At 43.8% G+C, this 12466-nt stretch overlaps 1 protein-coding gene across 2 annotated transcripts; it reads left to right on the top strand.

The window, feature by feature from the left end:
- Positions 1–206: 206 nt before the first annotated feature.
- On the top strand, positions 207–10110 carry slc35e4 (solute carrier family 35 member E4). 2 transcript variants are annotated; one of them, XM_014128506.3, is made up of 3 exons: positions 207–358; positions 2215–2828; positions 7157–10110. In XM_014128506.3, the coding sequence occupies exons 2-3, from the start codon at positions 2234–2236 to the stop codon at positions 7675–7677; spliced, it is 1116 nt and encodes a 371-aa protein (XP_013983981.1). In that variant the 5' UTR covers positions 207–358; positions 2215–2233; the 3' UTR covers positions 7678–10110. The 2 variants fall into 2 exon arrangements, with proteins under 2 accessions (XP_013983981.1, XP_013983980.1); XM_014128505.3 differs by lacking the exon at positions 207–358 and adding an exon at positions 373–1692.
- The last annotated feature ends 2356 nt before the right edge of the window (positions 10111–12466 follow it).

Here is a 12466-nt window from a genome sequence, read left to right as displayed (position 1 = left end):
CAATTCAAGAGGCTTTATTGGCATGGGTTATATGTTAACATTGGCAAAGCAAGTGAAATTAATAAACTAAAGTGAAATAAACAAAGTGAACAGTAAATATTACACTCATACAAGTTCCACAAGAATAAAGACATTTCATATGTCATATTACGTATATATACAGTGTTGTAACGATGTGCAATATCTCTGATTGCAGAGTTGTAACAATATCTATTGGTTGCAGTTAGAGAGCAGTGACGTGACCGGTACAGCTGATCGGGCGATAACGAGGCACTGAGGCAGACAAGCAGTCAGATCAGCTCGTTCGCCGGGGATGTTTTTTGTGATGTTACCAAGACAAAGATACACAACTACAGAGGTACATGTAACCAAAAGGCATAACTAATAGTCATTAATGCCGTTATGCTGCCGCGTGATGTTACATTTGGGGAACATGGTTCACGTTCGCTATTTTAGCTGGTTAATTGTTGCAGTGGGCAACATTAGCTGGCGATTCTGTGATCGTTTATCAGGCCTTTCTGGTCTGACATTACGTTTGAATCGGACTTGTTTAGGTATACGGGTAGTTTATATAATAAATTAAGTTGATAGAATAGGCACAGAGTTTCTAAACCCAGAGACGCAACATCGCGAGACTTCCTGGAACGCTTGTCAAGCAGACCAGGCCGGGGTTTGAGAAGTAAAAAAAAGATTCCTTAGCTGTTCATTTCCGCAATCTAAAGGCACAACCTCGATTGGAGCCAAAGTCTTAAGTAGTTGAACATGTTATTACGCCAACATCGTGAAAGTGACACCTTTGTGTTGATGGCGTGCACATGCGCAGTTCGGCGCTAGAAGACCGTTTGACCCGATGACTTATTTTTGCGCATGCGCTTAGCTAGCCAACATCGCCACGACAATACCTATTGAACCAAGCATGCCATTGCTATGAAGGTGGTATATTCTGAATCGGGGTGGATGGAGAGAAATCATCACCTTTTTATTTACTTTTATTGTTATTTTTAAATAATACGATTTTGGATTTCAATCTTCAATAGCTCTTACACAAAGTGTGTAATGACCATGATAATGATATATTTATTGTAAAAATGTATTAGGAAAAAAATGTGTCCATCCTTCCCCGATTCAGAATATATAATTTTAATAGTCAGGGCACGCTTTGTGTAAGAGCTATTGAAGATTGAAAGCCAGTGAAAATTAAATACATTTCAACAACAACAAAAGACGGTGGATTATTTTGTCCACTCCCTCATCCCGAATATATCATTTGAATTGTCATGGCACGCTTGGTGTAAGAGCTGTTAAATTGAAAGCTATATATATATAAAATAAAAAACGGTGGATTTTTCTCCATCCATCTAATTCAGAATAAACCATCTTTGTAGTCATCGCATGCTTTGACGAGAGAACCGAATATCCAATATAAACTAGTTTTACTTCACCGATGACGCAAAGCATGTGAAATAGGGCGTAATGATGACGCTAGGGCCGTGCACTCATTTCGCTGTGTAGGACCTTGCGGGGCCTAATCTTTTCAATGTGTGAACAATGTATGTATAGGAATTGTCGTATTTCTGCTGATAGGACGAGACCCCTCGCATGAAGTAAGTCTATGGGCACTACTTGCAACTGCAGCAAGAGCGAGTGGTCGTTTGATTTCCGGGCCGGCGACGTAATTCATGGCAAACAACGGTAGGATAAATATAACCAGCTGAATGTAGCCACTATATTAATACTCTTTGGAAACTTTTCTGTGTCATCATTTGGGGATTTTAAATTGTAACCAATCACGGACGCACCAGTAGAGGATGTAGGAGAGTCCGCAGTTCTCCAAGGGAAGAACAGTCTCCTGCTACCCACCACTTCGCACTTGTCTTGCTCTCTAGCTAGCGTCTGTCACTACTATTTGGTTACACAACCATCTCCTATGCAAAACAGTAACACGTGTCTCAGCGTGGTATAAAAAAAGCCTTGTTTACCTCAGCAAAACAACACAGAAAACTATGGCTATATAATCGACAGAATAGTTTCAAGTAAGTTAGTTAGCTAAGGTTAGATCTATTTTGTGAGACGATTTTCAGGATGAGAGACATTTTATACAGCTGAAAACGGCTGGCTAGCGCCGACCGTATCGAAAAGGGTTACGCAATCGGGACAGTTTGTGCAGACACGAATGTGATGTTATTGCGAAGTCAAGATGTGTTTGTCTTACAGAAAAGAGGATGAAAAGAACATGATTAACACCGATGGCCTCTCTAAATGCGAGGCGACCCGGCGCAAGACGGGGAAAAGGCCACTGGGGGAGATGCTCCACCTTCTGTCCGCTGTCATTGTCTGGCTTGTAACGGGGACGACCATCTCCAGTCTTAACAAATGGATATTTGCAGTGTACAACTTCAGGTACCCCTTACTGCTATCGGCCCTGCACATGTTGACAGCAATAGTGGTGGACTTTTGGCTTATTAAACTTCGAATGCTCCAGCACAAAGGCGGTGTTGACAAGCATAAGGACCTTACCAACAGCGCCAAATGGAAGGTGTTTCTATTGAGCTTGACATTTTGTGCCAGCATTGCGTTTGGCAACGTGGGTCTGAACTATGTCCAGCTGTCATTTGCGCAAATTATCTACACCACCACGCCAATCTTCACCCTGGCGATTTCCACCCTGATCTTGGGCAAGCAGCATCACATCCTCAAATACACGGCCATGATGCCCATCTGTCTGGGAGCCTCATTCAGCATTATGGGCGAGGTCCAGTACGACCAGACAGGTTGCTTCTTCGTATTCGCTGCGACAATGTTGAGAGGTGTCAAAACCATCCAGCAAAGTGAGTAAAGAACCAGCTGCTACCTTTTTATTATGCCTTTATAATAGTTATTATGTTGCATTTCTGATGGGTGTTGACACATTGTCTGTATAACTGTGGTAGGCCTAAACAATTAACGTATGGGTGTTATGTTGGAATAAATCACAATGGCCCTGTGTACTTCAATACTTTCCCTTGAAGAGTGGAAAATAATGCCCCTAACCGAAATACTCTATCAGTGTAGTTTTGGTGTTCCCTTCAATCCCATGTTCATATTAAACTTCCCACACTGCAGTTAGGGTTGGAACATTTTACTGATGCTCTGAGTCACTCCTCAAGTGACACACCCAGTCTAGCTAGAGGTGGTGTGTTGCCTGTTGCTAAGGAAACGTTCAAAACTACTGACAGAGTTTACCCATGGAAAACGTATCAAAAAGGACTAATCCCTGCCTGGTAAACAGGTTCGAGCCTATGTTCCCTCTAATTCTTTTCATCACTGAGCAAATTTCAGGTCTGCTGAGTGCATACTTTCTGTGCAACTTCCGGCTCACATTTACTGTGAATGCTGAGGCTGTACTCGCTTTAAGTTAGTTTTAACGGTGGTCAAGTAGGCTACTGTGGCTATTGGATCATAATGTAGACCTATCAGAGAGGCCTACCATCAAAAACAATGGAGAAAATGCATCCCTTAACATTTTAATATGGAAATAGCTGTTCTATCGTTCAGCCTACAGTACATTTACATTTTAGTCATTTAGCAGACGCTCTTATCCAGAGCGACATACAGTAGTGAATGCATACATTTCATTTTTTTTTTTCTCGTACTGGTCCCCCGTGGGAAACGAACCCACAACCCAGCAGCCAATGTGTGGTGTTCAATGTAGGCCTACATTCCATGAGACCTTTTGGGAAAAAAACATGCAGGGCTTGACATTTAACCTGTTTATATACTTGTCCATCAGACAAGGAGGTGACTGAAAATGTTGTTGTGGTGTTTGATGCAAGAAACCACTTTACAAAATAAAATGTATAATTATTCCCATATAATACTGCCCCTTTAGGACCAAAAAAATCCATTTACCTGACTGGCTTTTCAAGGATGTCTAGAAATGCACACGTTTGGTGCTCTTGTAGGAACCAATCACTTTCCCATTGCTGCCTACAAATTATCTATAACTGGGCTAATAACTCACTAACTAGCAAAGGATATGAACAAATGTGCACATGTCACTACATGAAGCTCTCGCTTTGATCTCAAAACAAGCGCTTCTATTCATGACCGCTCATGCTGTATAAACAGTTCAGTAAGAGCACCTCCTCCCAGCTGCCCACTGCACTGAGACTAGGAAACACTATCACCAACCATAAATCCACGATAATTGAGAATTTCAATAAGCAATTCTCTACAGCTGGCCATGCTTTCCACCTGGCTACCCCTACCCCGGTCAACAGCCCTGCACCCCCCACAGCAACTTGCCCCCCCATTTCTCCACCAAAATCCAGATAGCTGATGTTCTGAAAGAGCTGCAAAATCTGGACCTCTATAAATCATCCGGGCTAGACAATCTGGACCCTCTCTTTCTAAAATGATCTGCCGAAATCGTTGCAACCCCTATTACTAGCCTGTTCAACCTTTCGTATCGTCTGAGATCCCCAAAGATTGGAAAGCTGCCACGGTCATCCCCCTCTTCAAAGGGGGAGACACTCTAGACCTAAACTGCTACAGACCTATATCTATCCTACCCTGCCTTTCTAAGGTCTTCGAAAGCCAAGTTAACAAACAGATCACTGACCATTTCGAATCCCACCATACCTTCTCCGCTATGCAATCTGGTTTCCGAGCTGGTCATGGGTGCACCACAGCCATGCTCAAGGTCCTAAATGATATCATAACCGCCATCGATAAGAGACAATACTGTGCAGCTTTATTCATCAACCTGGCCAAGGCTTTCGACTGTCAATCACTACATTCTTATTGCCAGACTCGACTGCCTTGATTTCTCAAATGACTGCCTCGCCTGGTTCATCTACTTTTCAGAGTTCAGTGTGTCAAATCGGAGGGCCTGTTGTCCGGACCTCTGGCAGTCTCTATGGGGCGCCACAGGGTTAAATTCTCGGGCCGACTCTCTTCTCTGTATACATCAATGATGTCGCTCTTGCTGCTGGTGATTCTCTGATCCACCTCTACGCAGACGACACCATTCTGTATACTTCTGGCCCTTCTTTGGACACTGTGTTAACTAACCTCCAGACGAGCTTCAATGCCATACAACTCTCCTTGCGTGGCCTCCAACTGCTCTTAAATGCAAGTAACACTAAATGCATGCTCTTCAACCGATCGCTGCCCGCACCTTCCCGCCTGTCCAGCATCACTACTCTGAACGGTTCTGACTTAGAATATGTGGACCACTACAAATACCTAGGTGTCTAGTTAGACTGTAAACTCTACTTCCAGAATCACATTAAGCATCTCCAATCAAATCTAGAATCGGCTTCCTATTTCGCAACAAATCATCCTTCACTCATGCTGCCAATCATACCCTCGTAAAACTGACTATCTTACCGATCCTTGACTTCGGCGATGTCATTTACAAATTAGCCTCCAACACTCTACTCAGCAAATTAGATGTAGTCTATCACAGTGCCATCCGTTTTGTCACCAAAGCCCCATATACTACCCACCACTGCGACCTGTACGCTCTTGTTGGCTGGGCCTCGCTTCATATTCATCGCCAAACCCACTGGCTCCAGGTCATCTACAAGTCTTTGCTAGGTAAAGCCCCGCCTTATCTCAGCTCACTGGTCACCATAGCAGCACCCACCCGTAGCACGCGCTCCAGCAGGTATATTTCACTGGTCACCCCCAAAGCCAATTCCTCCTTTGGCCGTCTTTCCTTACAGTTCTCTGCTGCCAATGACTGGAACGAACTGCAAAAATCACTGAAGCTGGAGACTCATATCTCCCTCACTAACTTTAAGCACCAGCTGTCAGAGCGGCTCACAGATCACTGCACCTGTACATAGCCCATCTGTAAATAGCCCATCCAACTACCTCATCCCCATACTGTATTTATTTATTTATTTTGCTCCTTTGCACCCCAGTATCTCTACTTGCACATTCATCTTCTGCACATCTATCACTCCAGTGTTTAATTGCTAAATTGTAATTATTTCGCTACTATGGCCTATTTATTGCCTTACCTCTCTTATCCTACCCCATTTGCACACACTGTATATAGACTTTTTTCTATTGTATTATTGACTGTATGTTTGTTTATTCCATGTGTAACTCTGTTTGTGTCACACTGCTTTGCTTTATCTTGGCCAGGTCGCAGTTGTAAATGGGAACTTGTTCTCAACTAGCCTACCTGAATAAATAAAGTTAAAAGTGAATGGCACAGATCTATATATGGCAATGGTCTGTTGTGGATATAGGCCTACTACAGCTCTGATTGGTTATGGTGCACCGGTCTGTGTATAATACGGGTCAGAGTCGTGCCTGTCAATGCGATAGAGTCCTACTCCGATGCATTCTGCCTACAACAAAATCTCTTGCATGGTTAGTTTTGCATGCTAAGTATTGCATAGTTCATTTTGTATTGGTCTGTTGCGTTGAAAGTGGCTAGTATTGCCTTGATTCGATCACAATTCCCACAGTAAAGTGAAACGTTGATAGTGTTAACGGGGGAAACTGTAGTTCAATCTTGTGCTTCTCTGCGCGCGCTTATATTTCTTCTGTGCGCAGTCCTGGGGGTAGCTGCACACGCCCTCACAGGCCCGCAACTTAGAGGGAACATTGGTTGGAGCACTCAAAAAAACAGGCAGAGAGCTCCAACCTGTTTACCATAAATAAGTCCTATCACTACATTACATACTGTCAAGCGCAGATTCTCCATCCACTTATGAATACCAAACTTGGGTAAGGAATCATGGATGTGTTCTGTTTCCCCTAGGAATTGATGTCAGCTGGAGGTTTTTGTTGGCTTAAGTGGTGTCCTAGTTAAAATCATCTGACCAATCTCCTAGCTACGTTCAGAGAAGGAACAATGTGTCATTTGAATCCTGGTTCTGTATTTGACCAGTATGAACTTGTTCATATATTTACTTTTGACCTACTTGTTTTGTCAGTGTACAGCGTGTACTGTACAGAGCTGTAATGATAATGAGCCTGCTAGTCTTATGATGTGAATTTCACTCCCGAGTTAACAAACCTTTGACATTTTGATGTTCTGAACATGGCAGATGTGGCAGACTTTGTATTTGACCACTGCGTGTTAAGCCTACTTTTGTGTGTGTTCTGTCTCTGTAGGTTATATTTAAATGGTTTTCTTTGTGTGTGTGTCTCTCAGGTATCTTGCTCCAGGAGGAGAAGATCAACTCTGTGTTCCTGCTCTACTTGATGTCCATCCCCAGTTTCTGCATCCTGGCCGTAGCTGCTCTGGCCCTGGAGAACTGGGCCGTGCTGGAGTCTCCAATGCATTACGACCACAACTTGTGGCTCTTCATCCTGCTCAGCTGCCTGGGCTCTGTCATGTACAACCTGGCCAGCTGCTGCGTCATCACCCTCACCTCCGCCGTCACCCTGCACATCCTCGGCAACCTGAGCGTGGTGGGCAACCTGCTGCTCTCCCAGCTGCTGTTCGGCAACGAGATGTCAGCGCTCAGCTGTGTCGGCGTGGCACTCACACTCTCCGGCATGCTCATCTACCAGAACTCTGAATTGATCTCAGACTACATGGACACACGGCGAGCCAAAGCCAGGGCACTCAGCCGAGGGAGGGAGGAAGACATCGCTGGCCCATCACAACCCCCCCAAGACCAGCCGGGGAGGAGGGATGCCGATGGCAAGCGAGAGGACAAGAGAGACTGAAAGAGAAGGAGAATAGGAGTTGGACTGTTTACAGCAACCCTGTCCTTTGGGGGTTAGTTAAGTCAGGTGGTTCTGTGGAGTGGCTCAGGAGATGGGCTTTGACGTCATGAGGTCAGAGTTGATGATGATATGGGTGACAGAACTTGTTTGTTGGGTTGTTTTTACCTTTTCACTGTGCCAATGTATTTATTTCTGCCATGGTCTCATAGAATGAGAAGTCAGTCTAGGCCAGCTGACAAAAAAAATCTGATGCCTTTATGAAAGTGACAGTTTCCACTGTTCTAATACCCATACGTGCACACATCCTGGTATATGCATGCATGAGCACACAAACAATGTGATGTATCTCATGAGGTGTCGCTCTCACTACTCCACTGTGAAAATGTTCAACATGAGTGAGTGCTCAATGGGATGTTGGGAGGGAAGGACTGGGAACACCTCCATATAGATGGGCACAAATAAAAAAAATAAGCATGGTACTGTTACCTAACCTTCCCCTGGTCTTGTATCAGTGTGAAAGGTTTCCTGGCAGCTTTTTATGTGGTGGATCTTAATATGGGGCGTGTAGCATTTCTTCTAGTTCTATATCTTTTATCTAGATGACGTTTACAATGGCGGAGACATGCAAGCTAACAGGTTCGGCATATCACTTCTGTTGGCTGTTTGTAGGCATGGAGGTCAGTGAGCCACACTGTTCATCTACTGCATAGTGAAGCGCAGATCTGAGGGCAGGCACTTTGTCCTGCTCAGCGACCTCTTATTGAATTTCCTGTTAATAAAAGGAACCTATTATAATCAGTTTAATAACCTCCAACCTGAAGAGCAGTTCTCACTGCGGAAAACCTCTATTATTAGGCCCATTCACTCTAAGGAGTCTCACTCATCTTTAGTACAGTTCTTTTCTTCTGGGAGAGATCATAAAAAGGATTTCATGATCCTCCTTACCGCCACTCCTGGGCTGAACAGAAATGTCTACTCTGCCAGGTCTCATGTCTCCACTCTGAGGGTGCCTCTATTTTTAACCTTTTACGTTTAGTCTCCCTTATAACCTCTGCTGGACAGTGTTATTGTAACTCCCATTACAATACATTTTAATATTTATTAAGACATGTTAGTTTTATTGTTTTCTTTCTGCTTTTTGAATTGGGTAAGGAACATTGTGCTGTTTATGGGTCTTAGAAAGGACAAAGAGGATGTTTTTGTTTTGACATCTACATAAAAAAAAAATATGTAATTGAAGTTTGAAAGCTCTTACGTTATCTTGTCTATAGCAGGGTTTCCCAAACTTGGTCCTGGGGCCCCCCTGGGTGTACGGTTTGGTTTTTGCCTGTAGCGCTACACAGCTGATCCAAATAATCAAAGCTTGATGATGAGTTGGTTATTTGAATCAGCTGTGTAGTGCTAGGACAACAACTAAAACGTGGGGGGACAGAGTTTGGGAAACCCTGGTCTATAGCACTGACATGACAACGGTCACTCAGTAGCTGGAGGTCTAATCAACTGGTCTGTCACTTGGCAAACAGCCATGTGACTGAAGGTCTTGCATAACTCTCAGATCCAGGTGTTAAATTGCATGTATGTCCAATGTACAGCAAGGAGCTTATGAAGGTGTTGAATGAAGATGTTTCTAATCTTCCTTCCCCAGTCAAAATAACCTTCCCGGTGTGCCAAACATTGACTTCTTGATTTAGCTTCAGTTCAGCCTCAGATCGACACTGGACAACAAAGTTGCTCTCTAATGGGAAATGGTTATATATATTTTGTTACCCACCTGTTCTTTTTTCCCCCTAATATGTTGTCATATGCACAGCAGTAGACACAGAATGATTTGTTGCCAGCCTCGACCTGATAAATGAGACATTGGAATGAAGATAAGATTAATGCCAGTCACCCATTTGTTTTAACATTCATAGTTGTATCAAGAGGGTCTTGTTATTGATGTTTAGTTTAAATACCTCAGTCTTCAACATGGCTTGTTAAAGACCATTTTGTTTAATGACTTATGTAAGTTAACAGTTGAGAGCTCAAGCAGCTCAATGCATGTCTGCCCACAACCACGGTTTGTCAACTGTTTATAATCTGTTTGGTATATTGCCTACTGTTTTTAAAGCCAATTTGGTTTAGTAACTTTTGGATTGACGATGAGGGCTTTTCAATCACACAGCCCTTAGACTGTACCAGCTTCACAGATCGTGGTTTGATTTGTCAAGCTGAAAGTCGGTTTGACTAGTCAGGCTGCATGTTCATACGGAGTTGTCTTTGAGGGTGGAGCAAAGCTCATATTGCACTGACGAGTTTTGGAGATGCTGCCTTTACAGCATAGGGCTCATGTGTATGTACTGTTTTTGATGTCTGCAAAAGTTCAATGTAAATCATTTTATTATATTTATGTATTTTACAATCATGGCTGGCTCAAATATACTGGTTCAAGAACATATGTCTCCTGTCTTATTTTAGCTTAACTAAAAGCTAAATGGCATGTCTAGACACACTAAGCAAACACACAAAGTACAGTTAAAAAAAACTAACCGTAAACACTGGTAAAATAGATGGCCACACTACTGGTATGGTAACGGTAGGGACGCCCCAAGGTTCCCGGATAGCACGAACCAATGTACTGTATGTATTTAGTTGAGCTCACCACGTGGTGGAGGTATTTCCCTAGTTACTGATATGTTTGACCTCAAAATCCCCCAGTCTCAACTAGGGCTGGGAGTTGCCAGTGAGCTCACAATACGATATTATCATAATACTTTGGTACCAACATGAGATATAGCGATTCAATGTGTATTGCGATTCGATATTCCAAATGTATTGCTCACCAAATGTCTACTGTAGAGGGACATGGAAATAAAAGTGCTCCCTATTTAAGAGGATTTAGAACAAGCCATGAAGGAGAAATACTGGCGTTGTGGTGCAGGTACAGCCAACTAGTGCAAAAATAATATTGCGATATTGTCAAAACGATACAGTGGATTCAGAATGTATTCAGACCCCTTGACTTTAACATTTTGTTACTTTACAGCCTTATTCTAAAATTGATTAAATTATTTATTTGTCCCTCAATCTACACACAATAACTCATGACAAAGCAAAACAGGTTTTTAGACATTTTTGCAGATTTATCTCCTGCATTGTCTTGGCTGTGTGCTTAGTGTCGTTGTCCTGTTGGAAGGTGAACCTTTGCCCCCAGTCTGAGGTCCTGAGCGCTCTGGAGCAGGTTTTCATCAAGGATCTCTGTACTTTGTTCTGTTAATCTTTCCCTCGATCCTGACTAGTCTCCCAGTCCCTGCCTCTGGAAAAACATCCACACAGTATGATGCTGCCACCACCATGCTTCACCGTAGGGATGTTGCCAGGTTTCCTCCAGACGTGACGCTTGGCATTCAGGCCAAAGAGCTCAATCTTGGTTTTATCAGACCAGAGAATCTTGTTTCTCATGGTTTGAGAATCCTTTAGGTGCCTTTTGGCAAACTCCAAGCGGGCTGTCGTGCCTTTTACTGAGGAGGGGCTTCCGTCTGGCCACTCTACCATAAAGGCCTGATTGGTGGAGTGCTGCAGAGATGGTTGTCCTTCTGGAAGTTTCTGCCATCTCCACAGAGGAACTCTGGAGCTCTGTTAGAGGGACCATCAGGTTCTTGGTCACCTCCCTGACCAAGGCCCTTTTAATGATTTTCAGTTTGGCCAGGAGGCCAGCTCTAGGAAGCGTCTTGGTGGTTCCAAACTTTTTCCATTTGAGAATGATGGATGCCACTGTGTTCATGGAGACCTTCAATGCTGCAGAAATATTTTGCAACCCTTCCTCAGATCTGTGCCTTGACACAACCCTTTCTCGGAGCTCTACGGACAATTCCTTCATCCTCATGGCTTGGTTTTATTCTGACATGCATTGTCAACAGTGCATGTTTGGCCCTGTCCGGGGGTTTCATCGGATGGGGCCACAGTGTCTCCTGACCCCTCCTGTCTCAGCATCCAGTATTTATGCTGCAGTAGTTTATGTGTCGGGGGGCTAGGGTCAGTCTGTCACATCTGGAGTATTTCTCTTGTCTTTTCCGGTGTCCTGTGTGAATTTAAATATGCTCTCTCTAATTCTCTCTTTCTCCTTATTTCTTTCTCTCTCTCGGAGGACCTGAGCCCTAGGACCATGCCTCAGGACTACCTGGCTTGATGACTCCTTGCTGTCCCCAGTTCACCTGGCCGTGCTGCTGCTCCAGTTCCAACTCTTCTGCCTGCAGCTATGGAACCCTGACCTGTTCACCGGACGTGCTACCTGTCCCAGACCTGTTGTCTCAGACCTGCTGGAACCCTGACCTATTCACCGGACGTGCTACCTGTCCCAGACCTGCTGTTTTCAACTCTCTAGAGACAGCAGGAGCGGTAGAGATACTCTCAAAGATCGGCTATGAAAAAGCCAACTGACACTTACTCTTGTGTTGCTGACTTGTTGCACCCTCGACAACTACTATGATTATTATTATTTATGAACATTTGAACATCTAGGCCATGTGCTGTTATAATCTCCACAAGGCACAGCCAGAAGAGGACTGGCCACCCCTCATAGCCTGGTTCCTCTCTAGGTTTCTTCCTAGGTTTTGGCCTTTCTAGGGAATTTTTCCTAGCCACCGTGCTTCTACACCTGCATTGCTTGCTGTTTGGGGTTTTAGGCTGGGTTTCTGTACAGCACTTTGAGATATCAGCTGATGTAAGAAGGGCTTTATAAATACATTTGATTTGATTTGGGACCTTAAATAGACAGCTGTGTGCCTATCCAATTCATGTCCAATCAGTT

The sequence above is a fragment of the Salmo salar genome, chromosome 11 (assembly GCF_965601325.2).
Source record: "Salmo salar chromosome 11, fSalSal1, whole genome shotgun sequence".
Classification (NCBI taxonomy): domain Eukaryota; kingdom Metazoa; phylum Chordata; class Actinopteri; order Salmoniformes; family Salmonidae; genus Salmo; species Salmo salar.
Note: the sequence above shows the minus strand (reverse complement) of the source record. Positions and strands in the feature narration are given on the sequence as shown.